Source organism: Glycine soja, chromosome 6 (assembly GCF_004193775.1).
Source record: "Glycine soja cultivar W05 chromosome 6, ASM419377v2, whole genome shotgun sequence".
NCBI classification, from domain to species: Eukaryota; Viridiplantae; Streptophyta; class Magnoliopsida; order Fabales; family Fabaceae; genus Glycine; species Glycine soja.
The window spans coordinates 38,675,201-38,701,166 of NC_041007.1; the positions used below are offsets into that span (position 1 = coordinate 38,675,201).

Sequence of the window (25,966 nt, forward strand, 5' to 3'; positions counted from 1 at the left end):
TGATTATTTAAATTATATGTATGATTCAGTCGTTAAATTATTAAAATTCGTTTCTTGGTATTCATTTTGTTATTTATTATGGAAGTAACTTGGCATGAGTTTAAATAACTTAAAATTTAATATCATACAAAATTTAATTGAGAACTAAATTATGACCGAGATGCATTATGAAGGACCAAAATATCATGTTATTCTTATAAAAAAAATATTATTCTTTTCATCCCATAATAATTATGGTATAAAATAAATTATCTTAAAATAATTATCATTTTAATTTTTTAATATAATAATATTATTATTATTATTATATTCCTCATAATATTAATCATTAGAACTACAAAAACAAAAAACAAATTAATAATAATAAAGTTAATTAATTTTATAAAATTAATATTCACTTTCATCTTTTTATTGATTTTTCTTGGTTTATGTAAATAATTTTATTTATTTTATTTTATCATCAGTCGAAGAGATCATGATTCCAAAATGAATAATTTAATAAATATATTTTTCTTGCGATTAATTATACTCAAAATAATATCATTTTTCTTTCTTACATATGTTTTTTAAATTTTACTACTTAAGGATAATAAATCATACTACAAAATATTTTGAGTTTTTCTTTCATGTAGAAACTTACTATGAAATATTTTAAAATAGCCATTATTATATTTTTTAAGTAAGTGTATGCTGTGCTTTTAAAAAAAAGTAAGGGTATGTTGTAAGTAATAATACTCCCAAAGTTTGCTTTCAAAATAATTTATATTTATTTATATATACTTTGATTTTTAATAAATTTATTTTTGTTATAATATTTGTTATTAATTTTTTAAAATATTATAATTTAAAAAATATTATATTTTAATTCAATTTTATCATTTAACGTACGAGTGCTATAGTATTTTATATTATACTTTTACATAATAAGTGACATAATACTTTCAAATCAAAACTATAACATAGATAACACCTTTTTTTTACTGTAGTGTACGATAACTATATCTTTTTACAAGTGTTAATTTGGATTTATTTTATAGTAGGCTTAAATATAATTTTTTTTCTCATATTCTTTTTAAATTCATAATTTTAATTCTTTATTTTTTAATTAAAATATTTTATCCTTTACTTTTAAAATATCTATGATTTTGATTCCTCATTTTTTAATTAAGACATTTTATCTTTCAGTTTTAAAATATTTATGATTTTAATCCTTATGACCAATTTCAAATATTGACCGTTTACTATTTTAATTTTTTTATATAAATTAAGCTTATTATCAATTAAATAAATAAGAAAATTTGTTACATCACTAATACAAAGACACATGTCATTTAGCGTTAATAAAATACACATATCAATGTTTAAAATTGATCACAAAAATTAAAATTGTGAATTTTTTAAAATAAAAGATGAAATATCTCAATTAAAAATGAGACTAAAATTATAGATTTTCTAATAATTAGAAATAAAATATCTCAATTAAAAAATAAAAAATTAAAATTAAATTTTTTTAAAAATATGATAACAAAAATTATATTTTAGCCTTACAAGGGTTAATTAGGATTGAAAGTATAAGTCTTATAATAGAAATAATGACAACTACTTCAACCTATCATAGCCGGTGCATACACATCATATATGTATTGTAGTAAGGACAAAAATTTAAGTACTGTTCTTTTTTAGTGTTTGTGGTGCTATTTATTAGTTAAAAAAATAAATTTATCTTGATCAATTTTTAATATAGAAATTCGTAAATTAAAACTTCAATTTTAATTAAAATATATTATAAATACTTAAAATTCTACATTAAGTTTTATTTAAATGTAGAAATTCATAAAATAAAATTAATATTAATTTTAATAAAAAAATATTATAAATGAGAAATATTAATATCATAATCTTTCTAACATGCATTCCATTATTTAGTATTTATTGAATAAAAAAATTGAAAGAGTGACATTAAATAAAAAGTGTGATGCACAAAAATTAATAATTTTTAATAAATTTTAGCTAATAATAAAAATTGTTAAAATAATATGTCTCATTATAAATAATTATAATGTTATACAATGAATCAATATTACTTCTATCCAAGTAGAGTTGGTTGCGATAACATTTATGGTTTGAATGTTATTGGATCCTTCTATTTTCATTGGGTTTGGTTCACTGGACCGATTAGATCAAACCCAATAGGTCTCGAGTTGATCATTCTAATCATATTTATTGACAATGTTTCATTCTATAATCTCTGAGGATCTAGTCATATGTAATCATATCTTATCATATTTTACTATATCTCAATCATATCTAGTCATATTTTACAATTAGATTTTATCATATTTCGGAAACTTTGTATAATCCACACCTCACCTCCTAGGAGTAAGGATATAATACACTCTTATGTTCTAGTAAGAGACCCCTAACCCTAATGGATGTAACTTATTCTGAAGCACTTATGAATGAAACAAAATATAATTTAAAGAGATTTCACTAAAAATTAGTTTGCCAAAAACCAAATTCTTCAACCAAAACTAATTACTTCTTAGAGTATATACTAACATAGCCTATAAATACTTGACACATGTAACATGTTAAAAGTGAGCCCAAACCTAATCAATCAACCCAAAAAATATAATTTCATAGTACTTGCAAAAAATGAATTTGACTGACTTAACTCACAAGTTCAAGCCGGGTTTGTCAACCAACCCACTTATATTTAAAATAAATAAATAATATATTTAATAATGTTGTCTTGACAATTTGGTATTTTTAATTTTAAGATTATAATGTTGTAGAACTATGACTAATATTTGGATTTAAAATTTTGGTGTTTAAGGACGTTTAAATGGTATTTTATGTATTTCAGAATTGAGACATTTAAATAGTCACTTTCATGATTATATTAATTACTTGAATGATTAATTAGTTATTTAAGATATTTGATTAAAAATGTAACTTTTTATATAGAAAAAAACAGAGAAAAATGTTTTATATTTTTGAAAATTTATTATTTTAAATTATTACTATTATACAAAATTTAATGATCCAACTCACCTAATCCACCAATACATAATAAATGATGTTGGTTTAGTATTTTTGTGACTAATTTAAAAGTAAGTCTATCCCTTTAAGTGCCAACCTATGATGGACCACCCGGTATAGACCTGCCATTTTGCCACCCCTAAAGGAGATTTTATCCGTAGAGCAGTAGGCCATAGTAAAGTCTCTTTCCATTCCTCAAATTCTGAATGATTCTTGCTATTCCCATTCTCTCATTTACACAAACTCATCTTGACCGTCCACGTGGTAATCATCCACGCAATATACCTGAACCGAGTAGGTCTTACATGACCACAATCATTAGGAACACCCATTCAGATTCCAACACCTGTCCAACCATTCAATTCCACCGCGACACGCGTCACACATCCAACGGCCCATAATCGCCCATACTATAGTTGACCTTTTAACGAACCTCACTTTTTTGTCAGTTCTTTCTGTTCCCTCTATAAAATCTTAATAGCACCCAATTCCCCAAATCATAGAAGCATTCTTCAATAATTCATAGCCAAAAACCTTGGAGCAACAACGTGGTAGAGGAGAGGCTACTTCAGAACACGTTTTGCTTTTTTTTTTTTTATAAATTTTTAATTATCTTTGATTCTTTCGGATACAAAATCAAGAGACGTGTTCATTTTTTTGGAGCAACAACGTTGTTGAAGAACATGGTGTGCTTTTGTTTTCTTGTGGATCAGACAAAGAAAGTGAAGCAGAGCAAGCCGGTGGCGGGGTCGTGCTCGCGGTGCGGCGGCGGTGCCAGCGTGGCGGACATGATTACTCAAACGAGATTCTGCTTCGTTCCTTTCTATTGGAAATCTTGGAAGGCTATTATGTGCACTTTCTGTGGAGCCATGCTAAAGTCTTATAGATGAGAAATTACTCACAAATTAACAAGGTTTTAAATTGTAATTGCGGTCATGATTTTTTGTTGCATTTCTTGATATTATAAGAAATTGCAGATAAATACAACCTATATATGCTACCTGCAGCCATAATTGCAATTGTGTAGTGTCAAAAGACACTAAAAAATCTTGATGTTACAGATTGCTAATGATGAGATCAACATGTATGCACCAAACTATCATTTCTCTGTTATAAATAGCTACATATAGGATATTTTAAATGTATAGAATACATATCTATATTTGAGGTCTAGTTGGGGATAAGCTATAATGTATTCTGGAGTTGTAAATATTGGAGCAAAAATATTAATTTAAGTCTTTTTTATTTCCTGTTCATGTGTTTCTGGACTCTGGTGTATGACTCCTATTTGGTTTTTTTATATGCAAAGCCTTCGATAAATACTTCCAATCTATCTATATGATATTGTTCTTGAGGTGAGTGAGGATGGTTTAATCAAAAAGACTTTTGTGCCTCTAAGAAAAAACAAAGAAGAAATCATCATCATGCATCATGCATGTTTTTCTTTGGAAGTTAGAAATCATCATCATATCATGCATGTTTTTGTTTTTGTGCCTCTAAGAAAAAACAAAGAAGAAAATAAATTTATTTTTCCATTTTGGTAGATAATGCACTCACTATAATTTTCTTAGCTATCATGCCAATTACATTCATAATTATTTTTAGTCCTAAGAGCCATTTCCGGTCCCATGTTTTCTTTAGTACGGAGCACTTGTGACCAAGTCCTTGGACACAGCTGGAGGAGAAGTTTAACGGGCATTTATTAAAGTGTGCTCGGAAACAGTTGCATGTAACAAACGTACTAATAGTACTTTTGATGTTGTCAACCACGGTTTTACAATCCAGCTCCAGCACAAAGTTTAAAACTTGAAGATTTTTGAGCCCAAGCTTCTGCCACTTTTGATGTTGGAAGACCATTGTTAGAAATTTTCTTGCTTTCATGAAGTTTCCATTATCATTACGAAAGCAAATACCTAGCCCGAAAGAGCAAATATATTCGAAAATTGCTAGCTGCGTCCAAGTTACATTTTATGTGGCCCGAGCATGGAGGAACCCAATTGAACATGCTTCCATTCTCTAAACTATTGAATTGCCAAGGAGAAAGCTATAGTAGGATCAGTTGGGGTTTTTGTGGGGTTGTTATTTTTTGGGATGAGAGCTATGTTGGTTTTGTTCACTTGAGGAGGTAGATTTTCAGTTTCAAGTCAAGTAACTACAGTGTGGTAAAGTTCCGATCGAGCCACAAAAAAAATTGGGTTCAAACCATCTGGACATGGTGATTTATCTGAAGGAAGACATTTTTAAATTCATCAATTGAAAAAAAGGAGCCAATAAGTCATGCAAATACATGGTAACTCACTATTATATTAATAAATCAATATATATTGTACGAATCCATACATTGTAAGGGAAAAGAAATTCTTTTATGATAATATAGGAAAAAAAACCTCTAGTACGTCATACACTACTTTTATTTTCATAAATAATTTTGTATACATTTTAATTTTCTCAAGATCAGTCACATTGAAAGGACGACATTAATTTGCCTTGTTTGTAGATTCATGCAATCAAACATCTAAAACGATAACTAGTCTCGTACCTTTAAAAGAAGTGAATGAACCCTTCATAAGTGTCGTAGTGTAAGAGGGGTATCATTAATAGAAGAAGACACATTCCATACGTGAGGTTTTGGTCGACTAGAACAATAGTGATTAGAATGAATGACAACGAAGCTACCTAGCTTTGAGCTAGAAAGTCTATAACTATGTGTTTTTTTAATTTGAATTTAATTGGCAACGGTGTGATTCATGTGTAAATGTAGATATATACAAGTTGGAAATGTGGAAATTATGTTATGCCCAATAAATGTTTACTACCTTTTGAAAATTATACATGATTTCGGTTTGAATTTGCCGACGCAAAATTGCAACTCAATGTAGATGTAGGTTTAAGAAAAAAAATTGAAGTGGTAAGTTTTCAACTCAAACAAGGATTAAAAAATGGAAAAAAAAAATCATTAGAAAAATCAAATTTCCTACTGAAAACTTCCCAACTACTCCTGTCAGCTTCTTTTGTTTGACGTTTTGGTAGTTTTTAATTATAATTTGATTATATATAGGCTTTACAATTTCAGTGAATAATTAAGAATGTTCTAATTTCATTCTTAACAATTAGTTAATGTATATTTTTTTAATGTGTATTTAACAAATTAAATTTAAATGAGTTAAGAAATACAATAAAAAAAATGATGGGATAGCAATTTTCTTACATTGTTTTTTAAAATTCTATGTCGTGTGAAAAGGGATAGCAATATAGCATGCATGATTGATATGCAATTAGGTAAAGTGGTTTTATGGCATGGGAATGTGGAAATTAAGCCATACGCAATAAATGCTTTACAATTGTCAACGGACGAAAAGTAGAACTGGTACTACAAAAACAGCATGCGACATGGAATTGAAACAAACTAACAAAGGAAGATGAATTGGATGGGATGCATTATATTGGGCACCAATATATCATGATTCATGACTCAAGATGATGGGCATCATTTTAAGGGAATTGTTTATTTATTAATTAATTTAAAGGAGGGCATGCATTGTACATAAAAATGTAGGGTTATAACTAAAAAAAAAAACTTAACGAATACTAATCAATATTTTAACTAAGAAATTGATTTATTTAGATCGGCTTACTAACCTTTTTAACGTCAAAAGATTAACTAAGAAATTAAAAATGAAAAATATTATTAATATAGTTTAAAGTGATTTTAATTTTACTTAATTTACAATTGGTTCAAACATAATTGAATTAAATAAAAAATATTTTAATACTATCCTTTTTCATTTATTTAAGAAAAAAAATTATGCTAATTACAAAAACATACTACCATTTTCAAATGTATTAATTGTTAGTTTCTTTTTATATCCTTAATTTATTATAAAATTTATCAACGAGATATCATTAATTTCACATCAAAGTTAATGTATTTAATGAGCTATTAACAATATAACATATTCTCGTTGGTTGAAAAAAATATTCCTTGAATTATGAGTAATGCTATTATATCTAACCACCAATTAAATTAAGTAATTTATGGGTATTTTTGAAATAAATTTTAAATTTATGTCAATATTAATTAAAATTAATTAATTTAATTACATTTGTTAGTCTTGATAAATTAGGTATTTATTTAAAATATGAAAAAAGATATTTGGACACCCAAGTGCATTTTGATACCTAGAAAGAGAGTGAAAAAACAGAGAAAAATATAAGTATGATTAAATGATATGATGTGATAAAAGAGAAAAATAAATAAATAAATAAATTTTTTTGATGAAGTGCTTAAAATATAAAGGTGTTCAAATATCACTACCCTTATGATATATAGGACCTAAGGTACGGGTTTGGGTTGGTAACAAAGTTCATTATTCATTATTAGTATCTACCTTTTCAAAAAGTTGATATATTCTTTAAGAATTTTTTTATGAGATAACTAATTAATATTTTAAAAATAATTAATAATTTTTTTTTGAAGATTATACTTCATCTAATCTTATCTATAAAAACGAATAATTCAAGTAGTTAATTTAGTTGATGATAAATAAGTCTTTATTTATATTTTTTATTTGATTTGAATTTATCTTTATTTATTAAATTAGAGTGTTTGTATTTGATAATAAGTTCTTTTTCTTATTAACAACGTGTGTTATTCTTAATTTTACTTTTAATCACAAACTAATATGCGTTATTAAAAAATTAAATTGGTTTTTTTAAAAATATTTTACTTCTTTAATCTATATTGACAAAATAAAAGTGAACTTAGAAAAAAAAGAAAAAAAAAAGGTACCAACTAATTTGTAGTTTGGACCTACATAATGTATAAATATGATCAAGAGTCCTAAAAAAACTAAATTGGGTTAACTGTAGTATGCATTTTTTTATTAGTTTGGGCATGGTCAATTACTTTCTGCAGCTCTATATGGCTTCATGCACCTTTTTAACCTTTTGAAAAGTTTAATCCAAAATGTAATTTTATATTTCAAATTAGCCAAAAAAATATTCAAATTTTTACACTTATCTAGAGGTGCAGGAAGCAATATCTTTAGACATTTAAGTCTTGAGAAGCCCAAAGTGATACTTAATAAAATTTTATTTTGGGTCCTGGCATCTTTTATTAGAAGCCCAGAAGTGACATCTAATGACCATTAGAAAGAAAAAGACTGAGATCTAATAAACACGTCCTGTTTTTTCTGTCATCAATGTATAGACATGTTCAAAGTCCTTAAAAATGTTTGAATGGGGCTTGTACTGTTGTATGCTTTTATGGACTATACTATTTACACCCAACCTTGGCCTTTTGCTCTTCACTCCTCCGAATATTTTTGGATTTTTTTTTATTCCCAAAATACTTGTCTTTCCTCCTACCGGATTGGCAATCCATATGTTCATGCCTGTGACTTTCTGGTTATTAGTATAACGTTCTAACCAATTGAACTAATAGATCAATTATGTTATAAAATAATTAATGTCACTATATATAACAATAAAATTTTTAATGTATATTTAATGCACATGTAAATTTACATAATAAATTTTGTGACAATTAATTTTGATCTAATAATTAATTTGTTTACATATATAAAATTTTATGAAACCTGATTTTTATTTAAAATTTATTTATGTAAAAAATACATTATTATGCCGAGGAAATCATTGCCCAAAGAACGTCCACCTTCGAGAAGCACATAGGTCTTGGGAACCTGAGGCTAACCCACTAGGAAGAGGGGAGGCTGAATCAACCACCATAGGTTTACCCAGAGCCACTAATTTGAGCGTGCATTCAGACGTTGTTCCCCCGACTAGGAACACCTTAGGAAGACAATTGTCACAGTTCAAGAATCCCTTTGCCCCTAGCATTATGGAGGCAACTCTTCACTCCAATTGGGAGAACTTAATTATTGACAAGTATGATGGCACTACAGACCTTGAAGAGCACTTGGACATCTACACTACCCAAGTGAGCTTGTACACCAAGGAGGACATGATCCTCTATCGGGTATTCCCAACATCACTGAAGGGGCATACTCTTCATTGGTTCACACGACTACCCCTTAACTCCGTGGACTCATTCGACACTTTAGCAACCCATTTTGGGACATAGTTTGCAACAAGTCGGCCACACCATCTAACATTAGTTGCCCTCGTCAATATACCACAGGAGAAGAAGGAGAGGCTACAGACTTTCATGGAACACTTTGGAAATGTTACATTGACTATTCAAAACCTAGCTCCAGCAATGGCTATGCACCACTTGATAACGGCATTGCGGCCATGACCCTTTGTCAATAGCCTATGCAAGAAGTCGGCATCTGACCTGGATGAATTGCGAACGAGAGAGACCAAGTACATGCAAATGGAAGAATTGGTCTAATACCAAAACCAGGTGTGGATCAAGGCTGTATTGGCCAAGAAAGATAACGACTGGCCTGACTACAACAAGGTCTATGACAAAAGAAAGATGAATCGGTCATCGCGACAGTCACAATTCCCTCAATACAGTCTTCGTACTGCAAACAAATCCAACATTTTGGATCAGGCCTTAGTTGTCAACATTTTGGCTAAGCCTAAGAGAGCCAACACCCCACCCAAGGTTGATCACTCAAAGCGTTGTCGGTATCACCACAACCACGACCATTTGATGAAGGAGTGCAGTGCCTCAAAAGACAAGATAGAATAGCTCATCAAGCTCGGCCACCTGAAGGAGTTCATCCATAAGTCACAGTTGAAAAGGTTGGATCTATTGGCAGTAAGAAGACTGATCACTCAAAGCGTTGTCGGTATCACCACAATCGCGACCATTCAACGGAGGAGTGCAGTGCCTTGAAAGATAAGATATAATAGCTCATTAAGCTCGGCCACCTGAAAGAGTTCATCCATAAGTCGCAGTCGTACAGGTCCGAGGGGAGGAACAGACCTGAGTCTAGCCGGGGGAGACACCAAGAACATGCAGGATGACCGGAAAGGCGGGGGAGCTGAAGCCGCTCTAGGGAAAGAGAAGAAAGACCCCTCAACCAGCCAAAGCGGGTTATAAACACTATTGGTGAAGGCTTCTCTTGGGGTGGGTCCACTCCCTCTGCATGAAAGAGATACCTTCAGTAGGTCTGGTCCATCAACATGATTTCCCCGCATCAAGTGCTGAACATGCCACCTATAACCTTCACAATTGAGGACTTCAAGGCAATTGACCCGGTATAGGATGACCTAATGGTTATTAGCGTGGAAATAACCAACTACATCATCAAGAAGACCCTTGTAGATCAAGGGAGCTCGACCGACATCTTTTTTTGGAAAACTTTCAAACAAATGGATATACCTAAGTCTGAGATCCTCCCACACGACGACCCCATGTTTGGTTTAGTTGGAGAATAGGTTGGGACAAAGGTTCATCTGGCTCTACACTAAATTTGGGCACGAGGGGCCACTACAAAAAAGGTTGAAGATACGATACTTGATAGTAGATGCCCACACATCGTACAACATACTCCTTGGCCACCCTTCGCTCAATGTCCTCGGCGCAATTGTATCGACCCCTCACCTTGCGATGAAGTTCCCGTCGAACGTTGGGACCATTATAACCGTGCATGCAGACTAGAGGACAGTAAAAGAATGTTATATGATCAACCTTAGGCTATGCTCCCATGCAAGGGAAGGAACCCCAGAAGCCGTCCACTACATGGAGGCTGGAGGTAAGGCCAAAGAGGTAGACGAACTTAAGCTTGATCCCAAAACCAATGACGACAGCCTAGTGATTCTAATTGAAGGTAGGACCACTTTCTAGTTGGGCCCTAGAGAAGGATAGGTTATGCCGTTAGGAAATCAATTACCCGAGGACGACAATAGTCGAATACCACGAGTGATCCCTGAACACACTGACTTGTTTGCATGGTCCATGAAAAACATGCCTTGTATTGACCCAAGCTTCCATTGTCACTGGTTAGCCATATGTGAAGATGCCAAGCTAATCGCCCAAAGGAAGAGGAACATAGGTGAAGATAGATGCTAAGTAGTGTGCCAAGAAATGGCAAAGTTAGCAGTCATCGGGTTCATCCAAGAGATCTGCTAATCCACTTAGCTTTCCAACACAGTCATTGTTAAAAAGCAGAATGACAAGTGGATAATGTGAACAGATTACACAGATTTAAACTGAGTGTGCCCTAAGGACGCATATGCACTCCCAAACATTGACCGCCTGGTCGATAGAGCGGTTGGCCACCAAGTGTTAAGCTTTCTAGACATTTATTCTAGATACAATCAAATAAGGATGGACCCGAGAGACAAGGAGAATATGATGTTCATCATCAAATCCACAAATTATTGTTATAGAGTCATGCCATTCGGGGTTGAAGAATGCCAGAGCAACATATCAGCGCTTAATGGACAAAATTTTCTAGGGAAAACTTGGCCGAAACCTGGAAGTCTATGTGGACAACACAGTGGTCAAGTCCGACAATGTGACAAATCATTTGGGAGATCTAGAAAAAGTCTTCGGTCAGCTCAGAAAGTACAGCATAAGGCTAAACCCTGAGAAGTGTATTTTCAGGGTTGAAAGAGGAAAGTTTTTTGGTTTCATGCTCACCCACCAGGGAATACATGCTAACTTGGACAAATGTCAAACCATCTTGGAGATGAAGAGTCCTCATAATATAAAAGAATCCAAATGTCTAGCCGACAAGATAGCCTCACTGTCTAGGTTTCTACCAAGAATTGCTAAAAAGGTTAGGCCCATCATACACCTGCTCAAAAGGACCAAAAAATTTGTTTGGGATGAGGATTGTGAACAAGCCTTTCAGAAGTTGAAGGTAACAATCAAAGATTGATTGTTTACCTCTCAGTTTCAATCAAAGCCACAAATGCGGTGTTGGTACTACAAGACCCGAAGAAGAGGTACCAGGTTATGAAAAAGGTAGCCCTCGAATTGGTCAATGTCGTCCATCGCCTCCGACAATACTTTCAAAGCCACAAGATCACTGTTTGGACTGACTGCCCCATAGCCAAGATATTACGTAAGCCCAAGTTGGTTGGATAGATGATGACAAGGTTAATTAAGCTCTCGGAATATGATATTGTCTACTAGTCGACTTCATTAACCAATTTCATCCCTCACCACCATATTTCGAACAAGAATGGTGGACACTACATGTGGACAGCTCCTCCAACAAGTATGGGAGAGAAGCTGGGGTCATTCTGGAAGGACCCATTGGGGTGGCCAGGGCCTACTCCTTACGTTTCAAATTCAAAGCTACATGCAATCAGGCCAAGTACGAAGCACTCCTAGCAGGTATGAGGCTCGCTAAAGAGGTCGGCGCTCAAAGGGTTTGATGCCTAAGCGACTCCAAGATCGTCGCCGAGTAGATCAACAAGGTGTTTTAGATCTGAGACTCCTAGATCCTAAGGTACTATCATGCATTTGAAAAGCTTAAGGGAGAACTTGAGGAAGTGCAAGTAACTCATATAAGCTGAGAGGTCAACGACAAGGCCGATGAATTGGCTTAATTAGCTACCTCCCCTAAACTTGGGTAGCTTAAAACCTTCATTCTGCATTCGGTGCCAAGACCCAGTGTCTCAGGAAAAGAATGTCTACAGGGTGAAAAAGGCTCCCATGGGTGGAAGAAGGAGATACTCAACTACTTGAAGCATGGGGTACTCCTAATCGACAAGAGTCAAGCTAGAAAGATAAGAATGCAAGTCATCAAGTACATCCTGGTGGTCGGTGAACTATATAGGAAGGGTTTCTCCTCACCTTTGCTCAAGTGCCTTGACCAATACCAAGCTGAGGATGTCCTCCGAGAACTGCATGAGGGCATTTATGATCTATATGTCAGAGAAAGAACTATGGCCACCATAGTTCTCAGGGATGGCTACTATTGGCTAACCTTTAGAACGAACTACTCAAACTTTGTAAAGAATTGCTTCTAGTACCAGAGGCATGGCAACTTGATACATCGCCCAGCTAAAGAACTGCATCTGACAATTTCCCCTTAGCCATTCGTTATTTAGGGAATGAACATTCTCAGGTGCAAGTGGTCCAAAAGTTCTTTTGGAAAAACATCATCACATGCTTTGGAATTTCGAATACATTAGTGACAGATAACGGCCTACAGTTCTCCTCATCTCTGCTCAATGAATTCTTGGGTGGTCTCGGCATAAGGCACCCTCAAACCAATGAGCAGGCCGAGGCCGTGAATAAGGTGATTCTGAATAAACTTAAGAAGCGACTAGATAGAGTTAATGGGAGGTGTTAGTGCTTAGCTCTACTGAGTGTTTAAAAGATTGGCTAAGATTTTGTTAAAACATAAGCACTTAGACAATGAAGGAAAGCTGGAGTTGCTGCACATGATGTCCAACGTTATGTCAAGGAATCAGATCGGGCTGCACAATGCACAAGGCAAGATAAAATGTCAAATGAAGAATTGAAGCTGCAGGATCCACGATGTCGGATACAATGTCCAGGACATCTTGCCCGAAAATACTGGACACACAAATCTGTTATAACTTTAACAGAGTGTGCAGGATCCACGATGTCGGACACGATGTCCTGACATCCGGCCCGAAAATACTGGACAAATAAATCTGTTATCTCTTTAACAGATTATTGTGCAGTTAGCAACAGATTAGACGATCTATCTCTTGGAACGAATTAAAAGATAATTAAAGTTCGAATTACAAACTTGAATAGTTCGTTCAGGGGTTAAAGATTAAAGATAAAAACTAAAAGATCAAACTTGATCTTTTAGATCTTTAAGTGCAGATTTTCAGGAAAATGATAGATCTCATCCAGCGCAAGATTGTTGCAGCCCAGATACGCACACTGCTATATAAACATGGAGGCTGCACGAGTTCTGTACCAAGTCCGGGATTGAAGAGTTATTTTGTGAGTTTTGGGACTTGAGTGTTTTGTGAGCCACCTTGATGTTATCCTAACATCAAGTGTTGGACCTGAGTGTGTAGAGTTGATCTCTATAGTTTGTGTGGAGTTGATCTCTATTGTTCAGAGAGCAATCTCTGGTGTGTATTTGATTTGATTGTAAACACGGGAGTGTGATTGAGAGGGAGTGAGCGGGGTTCTCATATCTAAGAGTGGCTCTTAGGTAGAGGTCGCACGGGTAGTGGTTAGGTGAGAAGGTTGTAAACAGTGGCTGTTAGATCTTCGAACTAACACTATTTTAGTGGATTTCCTCCCTGGCTTGGTAGCCCCCAGATGTAGGTGAGGTTGCACCGAACTGGGTTAACAATTCTCTTGTGTTATTTACTTGTTTAATCTGTTCATACAGTCAAATACAATCTGCATGTTCTGAAGCGTGATGTCGTGACATCCGGTACGACATCTGTCCCCAGTATCAGAATTTCAATTGGTATCAGAGCGGGCACTCGAAATCACTGAGTGAGATCTAGGGAGATAAATTCTGATGAACATGGAGAAAGAAGGAGGACCAGTAAACAGACCACCAATTCTGGATGGAACCAACTATGAATACTGGAAAGCAAGGATGGTGGCCTTCCTCAAATCACTGGATAGCAGAACCTGGAAAGCTGTCATCAAAGGCTGGGAACATCCCAAGATGCTGGACACAGAAGGAAAGCCCACTGATGGATTGAAGCCAGAAGAAGACTGGACAAAAGAAGAAGACGAATTGGCACTTGGAAACTCCAAAGCCTTGAATGCTCTATTCAATGGAGTTGACAAGAATATCTTTAGACTGATCAACACATGCACTGTTGCCAAGGATGCATGGGAGATCCTGAAAACCACTCATGAAGGAACCTCCAAAGTGAAGATGTCCAGATTGCAACTATTGGCTACAAAATTCGAAAATCTGAAGATGAAGGAGGAAGAGTGTATTCATGACTTCCACATGAACATTCTTGAAATTGCCAATGCTTGCACTGCCTTGGGAGAAAGAATGACAGATGAAAAGCTGGTGAGAAAGATCCTCAGATCTTTGCCTAAGAAATTTGACATGAAAGTCACTGCAATAGAGGAGGCTCAAGACATTTGCAACATGAGAGTAGATGAACTCATTGGTTCCCTTCAAACCTTTGAGCTAGGACTCTCGGATAGGGCTGAAAAGAAGAGCAAGAATCTGGCGTTCGTGTCCAATGATGAAGGAGAAGAAGATGAGTATGACCTGGATACTGATGAAGGTCTGACTAATGCAGTTGTGCTCCTTGGAAAACAGTTCAACAAAGTGCTGAACAGAATGGACAGGAGGCAGAAACCACATGTCCGGAACATCCCTTTCGACATCAGGAAAGGTAGTGAATACCAGAAAAAGTCAGATGAAAAGCCCAGTCACAGCAAAGGAATTCAATGCCTTGGGTGTGAAGGCTTTGGACACATCAAAGCTGAATGTCCCACTCATCTCAAGAAGCAGAGGAAAGGACTTTCTGTATGTCGGTCTGATGATACAGAGAGTGAACAAGAAAGTGATTCTGACAGAGATGTGAATGCACTCACTGGGAGATTTGATTCTGCTGAAGATTCAAGCGATACAGATAGTGAAATCACTTTTGATGAGCTTGCTATATCCTATAGAGAACTATGCATCAAAAGTGAGAAGATTCTTCAGCAAGAAGCACAACTGAAGAAGGTCATTGCAAATCTGGAGGCTGAGAAGGAGGCACATGAAGAGGAGATCTCTGAGCTTAAAGGAGAAGTTGGTTTTCTGAACTCTAAGCTGGAAAACATGACCAAATCAATAAAGATGCTGAATAAAGGCTCAGATATGCTTGATGAGGTGCTACAGCTTGGGAAGAATGTTGGAAACCAGAGAGGACTTGGGTTTAATCATAAATCTGCTGGCAGAATAACCATGACAGGATTTATTCCTGCCAAAAACAGCACTGGAGCCACGATGTCACAACATCGGTCTCGACATCATGGAACGCAGCAGAAAAAGAGCAAAAGAAAGAAGTGGAGGTGTCACTACTGTGGCAAGTATGGTCACATAAAGCCCTTTTGCTATCATTTACATGGCCATCCACATCATGGAACTCAAAGTAGCAGCAGTGGAAGGAAGATGATGTGGGTTCCAAAACACAAGACTGTTAGTCTTGTTGTTCATACTTCACTTAGAGCATCAGCTAAGGAAGATTGGTACCTAGATAGCGGCTGTTCCAGACACATGACAGGAGTCAAAGAATTCCTGGTGAACATTGAACCTTGCTCCACTAGCTATGTGACATTTGGAGATGGCTCTAAAGGAAAGATCACTGGAATGGGAAAGCTAGTCCATGATGGACTTCCTAGTCTGGACAAAGTACTGCTGGTGAAGGGACTGACTGCAAACTTGATCAGCATCAGTCAGCTGTGTGATGAAGGATTCAATGTAAACTTCACAAAGTCAGAATGCTTGGTGACAAATGAGAAGAGTGAAGTTCTAATGAAGGGCAACAGATCAAAGGACAACTGTTACCTATGGACACCTCAAGAAACCAGTTACTCCTCCACATGTCTATCCTCCAAAGAAGATGAAGTCAAAATATGGCATCAAAGATTTGGACATCTGCACTTAAGAGGCATGAAGAAAATCATTGACAAAGGTGCTGTTAGAGGCATTCCCAATCTGAAAATAGAAGAAGGCAGAATCTGTGGTGAATGTCAGATTGGAAAGCAAGTCAAGATGTCCCACCAGAAGCTTCAACATCAGACCACTTCCAGGGTGCTGGAACTACTTCACATGGACTTGATGGGGCCTATGCAAGTTGAAAGCCTTGGAGGAAAAAGGTATGCCTATGTTGTTGTGGATGATTTCTCCAGATTTACCTGGGTCAACTTCATCAGAGAAAAATCAGACACCTTTGAAGTATTCAAGGAGTTGAGTCTAAGACTTCAAAGAGAAAAAGACTGTGTCATCAAGAGAATCAGGAGTGACCATGGCAGAGAGTTTGAAAACAACAAGTTTACTGAATTCTGCACATCTGAAGGCATCACTCATGAGTTCTCTGCAGCCATTACACCACAACAGAATGGCATAGTTGAAAGGAAAAACAGGACTTTGCAAGAGGCTGCTAGGGTCATGCTTCATGCCAAAGAACTTCCCTATAATCCCTGGGCTGAAGCCATGAACACAGCATGCTACATCCACAATAGAGTCACACTGAGAAGAGGGACTCCAACCACACTGTATGAAATCTGGAAAGGGAGGAAGCCAACTGTCAAGCACTTCCACATCTTTGGAAGTCCATGTTACATTTTGGCAGATAGAGAGCAAAGGAGAAAGATGGATCCCAAGAGTGATGCAGGAATATTCCTGGGATACTCTACAAACAGCAGAGCATATAGAGTATTCAATTCCAGAACCAGAACTGTGATGGAATCCATCAATGTGGTTGTTGATGATCTAACTCCAGCAAGAAAGAAGGATGTCGAAGAAGATGTCAGAACATCGGGAGACAATGTAGCAGATACAGCTAAAAGTGCAGAAAATGCAGAAAACTCAGATTCTGCTACAGATGAACCAAACATCAACCAACCTGACAAGAAACCCTCCATTAGAATCCAGAAGATGCACCCCAAGGAGCTGATTATAGGAGATCCGAACAGAGGGGTCACTACAAGATCAAGGGAGATTGAGATTGTCTCCAATTCATGCTTTGTCTCCAAAATTGAGCCCAAGAATGTGAAAGAGGCACTGACTGATGAGTTCTGGATCAATGCTATGCAAGAAGAATTGGGGCAATTCAAAAGGAATGAAGTTTGGGAGCTAGTTCCTAGACCCGAGGGAACTAATGTGATTGGCACCAAGTGGATCTTCAAGAACAAGACCAATGAAGAAGGTGTTATAACCAGAAACAAGGCCAGACTTGTTGCTCAAGGCTACACTCAGATTGAAGGTGTAGACTTTGATGAAACTTTCGCTCCTGTTGCTAGACTTGAATCCATCAGATTGTTACTTGGTGTAGCTTGCATCCTCAAATTCAAGCTGTACCAGATGGATGTGAAGAGTGCGTTTCTGAATGGATACCTGAATGAAGAAGCCTATGTGGAGCAGCCAAAGGGATTTGTAGATCCAACTCATCCAGATCATGTATACAGGCTCAAGAAGGCTCTCTATGGATTGAAGCAAGCCCCAAGAGCTTGGTATGAAAGGCTAACAGAGTTCCTTACTCAGCAAGGGTATAGGAAGGGAGGAATTGACAAGACTCTATTTGTCAAACAAGATGCTGAAAACTTGATGATAGCACAGATATATGTTGATGACATTGTGTTTGGAGGGATGTCGAATGAGATGCTTCGACATTTTGTCCAACAGATGCAATCTGAATTTGAGATGAGTCTTGTTGGAGAGCTGACTTATTTTCTGGGACTTCAAGTGAAGCAGATGGAAGACACCATATTCCTCTCACAAAGCAAGTATGCAAAGAACATTGTCAAGAAGTTTGGGATGGAAAATGCCAACCATAAAAGAACACCTGCACCTACTCACTTGAAGCTGACAAAAGATGAAGTGGGCACCAGTGTTGATCAAAGTCTGTACAGAAGCATGATTGGGAGCTTACTATATTTAACAGCTAGCAGACCTGACATCACCTATGCAGTAGGTGTTTGTGCAAGATATCAAGCCAATCCTAAGATAAGTCACTTGAATCAAGTAAAGAGAATTCTGAAATATGTAAATGGCACCAGTGACTATGGGATTATGTACTGTCATTGTTCAGATTCAATGCTGGTTGGGTATTGTGATGCTGATTGGGCTGGAAGTGCAGATGACAGAAAAAGCACTTCTGGTGGATGCTTCTATTTGGGCAACAATCTTATTTCATGGTTCAGCAAGAAGCAGAACTGTGTGTCCCTATCTACTGCAGAAGCAGAGTATATTGCAGCAGGAAGCAGCTGTTCACAACTAGTTTGGATGAAGCAGATGCTCAAGGAGTACAATGTCGAACAAGATGTCATGACATTGTACTGTGACAACATGAGTGCTATTAATATTTCGAAAAATCCTGTTCAACACAGTAGAACCAAGCACATTGATATTAGACATCACTATATTAGAGATCTTGTTGATGATAAAGTGATCACACTAAAGCATGTTGACACTGAGGAACAAATAGCAGATATTTTCACAAAGGCATTGGATGCAAATCAGTTTGAAAAACTGAGGGGCAAGCTGGGCATTTGTCTGCTAGAGGATTTATAGCAATTACTGTTATTTGAATGTGCTCAAACGTTAATAGCACATTCACTACTGGGCCAAAACAGATTCGACCGTTGCTTCACACGCCCCTCTACATTCCTCATTCAAATTTATATTTCAGTGGTAATATCGTTTTCAGCACTCCACAACCGAACTCAGATTTTCACGAAATCATTTCAAAAGCTCTGCTTCTCCATGGCTACCGCACCAAAAGAGACTTCATCTCCTGGTTCACCTTCTGTACCATCATCTCCATCATCCACCAAAGCACCATCAAACCAGGAACAACCTGAATTCCATATCCAACCCATACAAATGATTCCTGGTCAAGCCCCTGTTCCTGAAAAACTGATTCCCAAACGACAACAGGGAGTGAAGATTTCTGAAAACCCTAGCCCTGCAACAAGTCCTAGGGAAGTAGACCTGGAGATGGATAAGAAGATCCGCAGTATTGTGAGTAGCATTCTGAAAAATGCGTCTGTCCCTGAAGCTGATGAAGATGTCCCAACATCTTCCACTCCAAATGTTTCTGTGCCTGATGTTGATAAAGATGTTCCAACATCTTCCGCTCCAAATGCTGAAGCCCTCCCTTCACCCAGTGAAGAGGAATCAACAGAAGAAGAAGATCAAGCCACCACAGAGAAGAAAATGGAGCTGGAACGGCTGATCGAAAGACTCACAGACAGTGGCATTGATGATGGTGAAGCAGCTGAGGAAGAAGAAGCAGCTGAGGAAGAAGAAGAAGCAGCTGAGGAAGAGGAAGATGCAGCAGAAGATACAGAATCCGATGATGATGATTCTGAAGCCACCCCATGACCATCAGAACTTTATTTTTGCTTTTTACTCTTACTAGCTATAGGGGCATGTCCCTTTGAACAATTGATTGCTATTGGTCTGTAATATTTGCATGCATTCTACTTTTGTCAAATTCTGTCTAAAAAGGGGGAGTAATAGTATGCATGATTTATGATTCTGAGTAGTAGGACTCTATGTATGCAATAGTAGTCATGATGTATGATTTTGAGTAGTAGTGGGATACGATGTATGCATGGAGTTGTATGATACGCTGTATGCATGATTCATGACTTTGAGGGGGAGACTGCTGCTGCTGATGATGACTGATGTAAGCTACTGTAACTACGAGTAGCTGATAGAAGATGCTGCAGCTAGAGCATGATTTTGAGGGGGAGACTGCTGCTGCTGATGATGACTGATGTAAGCTACTGTAACTACGAGTAACTGATAGAAGATGTTGCAGCTAGAGCATGGAGACAGGGGGAGCAGACAGCTGATGTCACGTGAGATGTCTTGACATCCTGGAAAAGACTAGTAGCTGATAGAAGATGCTGCAGTGAACTGCTTCACAGCAGTAAGAGCATGGAGACAGGGGGAGCAGAAAGCTGATGTCACGTGAGATGTCTTGACATCCTGGAAAAGACTAGTAGCTGATAGAAGATGCTGCAGTGAACTGCTTCACAGCAGTAAGAGCATGGAGACAGGGGGAGCAGAAAGCTGATGTCACGTGAGATGTCTTGACATCCTGGAAACAACTGGCAACTTGCAGAATTTTGGCTGTCGCCACTACAAATACCGCTGTGCTTGATTACTCTGATAATGAAAGTTGCTGATCCCACTTGCATAACTGCTCGTACCTGCTCAGGAAGTGTCTAAGTGTGTTTTAGACAAAATTTGCCAAAGGGGGAGATTGTTAGTGCTTAGCTCTACTGAGTGTTTAAAAGATTGGCTAAGATTTTGTTAAAACATAAGCACTTAGACAATGAAGGAAAGCTGGAGTTGCTGCACATGATGTCCAACGTTATGTCAAGGAATCAGATCGGGCTGCACAATGCACAAGGCAAGATAAAATGTCAAATGAAGAATTGAAGCTGCAGGATCCACGATGTCGGATACAATGTCCAGGACATCTTGCCCGAAAATACTGGACACACAAATCTGTTATAACTTTAACAGAGTGTGCAGGATCCACGATGTCGGACACGATGTCCTGACATCCGGCCCGAAAATACTGGACAAATAAATCTGTTATCTCTTTAACAGATTATTGTGCAGTTAGCAACAGATTAGACGATCTATCTCTTGGAACGAATTAAAAGATAATTAAAGTTCGAATTACAAACTTGAATAGTTCGTTCAGGGGTTAAAGATTAAAGATAAAAACTAAAAGATCAAACTTGATCTTTTAGATCTTTAAGTGCAGATTTTCAGGAAAATGATAGATCTCATCCAGCGCAAGATTGTTGCAGCCCAGATACGCACACTGCTATATAAACATGGAGGCTGCACGAGTTCTGTACCAAGTCCGGGATTGAAGAGTTATTTTGTGAGTTTTGGGACTTGAGTGTTTTGTGAGCCACCTTGATGTTATCCTAACATCAAGTGTTGGACCTGAGTGTGTAGAGTTGATCTCTATAGTTTGTGTGGAGTTGATCTCTATTGTTCAGAGAGCAATCTCTGGTGTGTATTTGATTTGATTGTAAACACGGGAGTGTGATTGAGAGGGAGTGAGCGGGGTTCTCATATCTAAGAGTGGCTCTTAGGTAGAGGTCGCACGGGTAGTGGTTAGGTGAGAAGGTTGTAAACAGTGGCTGTTAGATCTTCGAACTAACACTATTTTAGTGGATTTCCTCCCTGGCTTGGTAGCCCCCAGATGTAGGTGAGGTTGCACCGAACTGGGTTAACAATTCTCTTGTGTTATTTACTTGTTTAATCTGTTCATACAGTCAAATACAATCTGCATGTTCTGAAGCGTGATGTCGTGACATCCGGTACGACATCTGTCCCCAGTATCAGAATTTCAGGAGGCGAGAAGAATCGTTGGTGAAGGTCCTATGGGCCTACGTATGCACCCCTCAATGTACAACTCAAGAAACCCCATTTTGGCTCACATATGGTACGAACGCGATGTTACCAGTCAAAGTAGGATAAGTCTCTCTCCAAAGACACTACTTCGTTGAAGCCGAGAAAAATGAAGCATTACAAGTGGATTTGGACCTGATAGACCAAGTATGTGAAGATGTGGTAATCATAACTGAAACCTATAAATGACGTATTAACCAACGCTTCAACTTTAAGCTAGCCCCTCGACAGTTTGAGGAAGGGAACCTAGTGTGGAGAGCATGCGGCAAAGCTTGGAAGCCCTTGTCAGATGGGAAGCTCGCGCCCAACTGTGAAGGACCATTCAGGATTCGACACAACCTGAAGAATAGAGCATACAGGTTGAAAGAACTTTTCGGGAAGGTCATCTTGAGGACTGGGAACTCCATACACTAAAAAGACTATTACAGTTAGCTACCTTCCTGTAATGAGTCATGTACTCTTTTTCCTACCTTGAATTTTTATCCCTATAAAAATGTGAAAGGTTTTTTTTCGAGGAGATTTTAACTAGGAATCCTTCGGCAACCGACTACTAATAAATATCTTTCCTAATATATTTTTTATCGTCTATTTTTGTTTACAAGTTGGCAGAACCAAACTTACGAACAATTCCACACCCCCTCCCCCCGAGTACCCTCCTTGGCCAAGGTCAAACTTCAAAGCTCACAAACAGTTCCCTCTCGAGTACCCTCCTCGATCGAGGTCGAAATTCAAAGATCATGAACAATTCCCTCCCAAGTACCCTGCTCGATTGAGGTTAAACTTCAAAGCTCACAAATAGTTTCCTCCCGAGTACCCCCCTTCCCCCTCGGTTAAGATCGAACTTCAAAGCTCATGAATAGTTCCCTTCCTAGTACCCTCCTCGGCCAATGTTGAACTTTAAAGCTCACAAACAGTTTCCTCACGAGTACCTTCCTCTGTCAAGGTTGAACTTCAAAACTCATAAACAGTTCCCTCCTAAGTAAGCTCCTCGATTAAGGTTGAGCTTCACCAAATTTACTTACAATTCCCTCCCGGGTACTCTCCTTGGCCAAGGGTAAACTTATTCAAATTATTTAACTAGAAGACTCATGATTACTTAAAGGTTCAACTACAAAGACTCATTGATCAGTAACAAATACAATTCAACTAAGTTCATTAAAGATACCAATTCAATTTAAACTTGTGCAAATTTCTTTATCGTTTCCTAATCGAGCTCGTCATCTTGTCAAAAACAATAGTAAAGTAGCTACTATATATAGAATACCAACACTTGGAAGAGAAATAATCATTCATTAATAGTTGGGAGTTGGCAAAAGGTAATTACAAAAAAGATATTGAGGCCATCATCACAAAAAGCAAAAGATGTTGAAGACCAAGCATTACAAAAAATCATAAACTAAAACATAGAGAACTTAGTCCTTAGGCTCTACATTTTCTACGTCTTTAGCATGTGCCTCTTCGGTAGGGGTCTCCTCGACGGGGGTCGTTGGTCTCGAGGGTGAAAGGTCAGCATCATCCTCTGTGATGTCATTAATTAGCGTTAACTCCCTTTCATGCACATCTTTGTCGATGTCGAAGACATTGGAGTCCAAGACATCACACATTTGCAGTATCTGCAGGAGACAATGGTTGAAGCCAACCTCATGAGCATTGTAGACATCATCAAAGGCCTTTTGTTGAATACATTCCTTTTCAACATTAGCCTCATTCATCTCCTTATTGGCGTTAGATAAGGCTGACCTCAACTTACTAATATCAATATCCCAAGACCTAACCAAGGCCTCGACACTTAAGGAACGTGTCTCCCATCCCTTGGCATCATTTGACAAGGCAGGCACCTGGTCCTCTAGGTTCTTATTATCATCGACCAATTTCATGTTGGCTTGAAAAGCCACATTCAAGAAGTCCTCGCCCTTCAACAACTGATCTTTCAGGCCTGCAATGTTGGATGACCCTTGCAGGTGTTGAGTGACTATCCACGCCCTAGAGAGAAAAGCCCAAAAGTTGGCCCAGTTGGTCGTGTCGTCGCCTCTACTTAGCACTTGGCGACCATGCTCCAAGATCATCTCCGGCTAGACAAGAAGATCCAACTGGAAATTGTTGTTGAAAATTTTTTGATTGATTAGAGCCACGAGGTTGCCCAAAGTGGAGGTGACGACAAGTTGAAACTCAAGCATAGGTTGCTTTAGCCTCTTCTCCCGGGAGCTGCCTTCTAGGTGCCCAGAGTGTTCCCCCAAGCCACTTTGATGGTCCCAGTGGCTCCGTTTCTTGTGCTTTTGCTTCCCCCTAGGATCCTTGCTGGCAGAGGGTAGGTAGTTTTCAAGGGATTGAGGAAAGCGAGATCTCGACATTCATCGTTAGTCAACAACTCTTTTAGATAATTGTCATACCGCTAAGGACACTGTTGCCAGTAGAAGGGAAACAGTGGGTTCCGCGCCAAAGCATAAAAATGATTTTTCCCCAAAAATAGGCCTTACGATAACTTTGAAGTACCTGGTTTTAAAATTTTTATAAGAGGAAGTGAAAGGATAGAAAAGTGGACGCTTTGGCAGTCGAATCAGTGATATCCACTGAGCATTTTCTTAGGGACGACTGCAAAAATAATGCAAGAAAAGAGTCTGACCGTTGCTGACACAGAGCTATATAAGCAAAGTGCTCAAAATGCCTGCATGGCTACCCACTCGTTTTGGTGTAGTTGCATTGAAGCAACATTGAGTATCCGAAGGACACCTATGGTAAAATCATCACATGCAGATTACGGAATAAGCAATCATACATGTAGAAGAAATCTCGATTCATCCCCTCTTGGTTCATGAACACGAACTCTACAAGCAGAGTGACATCAGATCAGACTGTGCGGAGAGTGATCGGGCACGTCTTCAAATTCATCATGTCACTAATCGAGCGCCAACTAATGAGGTTGGTCAAGTCCGATTTGTGGTTGTAACACGAAAAGTAGGTACCTATCTCTATGTTGACCCACATATACTTTGGAAGCGTGATGGGAAGAGGCAGGCATTTCTCCTTTAGCACCGAGTGCTTCTTGGGACAAGAAGCGGCCCTCTCGGATGTCCCCACCTCAGCAGCAACGACCACACTCTTACCCACCTTCTCGGTCGCATTGGGTGGCAATTGGCTCATAAAAAGTTGAAAGGTCGTTGGACCCCTCAGTGGCCAAGAGGTCAATCAAACTGGGAGAAACCAGTCTCGAGGAGTGGAAATCAGATGACGCCTCAAAAACTTCGTCACAGAACACTTGCACCTCAGACTCGCCTTCGACCGACTCCCTCGACAACGAACCTTTGACCGACACCATTAGGCAAATTTCCCCAGATGGGGTGCTTTTACAAAGTATTTCCCCAAATGGGGTTCTTTTGAAATATTTTACATGGGGGGGGGGGTTGTTTTTTACATAAACTGCATGGGGCTCATAGCAAACCGCCATTGCCAATGGCGAGTTTGCTGAGCATCTCCCACGTGGCAAGGAACACGCCAGTCATGCTGGCGATTTGATAGCAGGTAGAACTCGCCACCTGTGCTTGCGAGTCTGTGCATGGTTTTGAAAACTGCTAGTTTGACTAGCGGGTTGGCTTTGCAGAACGGTGTAGCTAGGCGCAGGGTAGGCGGTGCAGCTACGGTGCAGGTGCAGGTTGCAGCAGGCACAGGGGCAAATCGCCACCATGACTGGCGATTTGGTTGTTCAAATTTTTTTTTTCTGGCCTATAAAGCAATGCAGGAGGTGCTCCCTTAGTCTGCTTCGTTTTTGCATCTTCACTCTTCACTGCATTGCTTCTTCTGCCATTGCTGTTTGCTTCCAGTGCTCCCTTATTTTCTTGCTACGGATTTGGGTTATTGGTAAGTATGTTGTTAACTGAAATTTTGTTTTTTTTAGTGATATATTAATATTA

The 25,966-nt window shown here is 37.8% G+C and overlaps 1 protein-coding gene across 1 annotated transcript; it reads left to right on the forward strand.

Annotated features, from left to right (window-relative positions):
* The first annotated feature begins 3,524 nt into the window (after positions 1 to 3,524).
* Positions 3,525 to 4,298, forward strand: LOC114416907. Its single transcript, XM_028381946.1, has one exon. The coding sequence runs from the start codon at positions 3,726 to 3,728 to the stop codon at positions 3,930 to 3,932; it is 207 nt and encodes a 68-aa protein (XP_028237747.1). The 5' UTR covers positions 3,525 to 3,725; the 3' UTR covers positions 3,933 to 4,298.
* The last annotated feature ends 21,668 nt before the right edge of the window (positions 4,299 to 25,966 follow it).

Bases quoted from the DNA above. Each gene is read 5' to 3' on its own strand.
- LOC114416907 (XM_028381946.1), top strand. From the start codon at position 3,726: ATGGTGTGCTTTTGTTTTCTTGTGGATCAGACAAAGAAAGTGAAGCAG.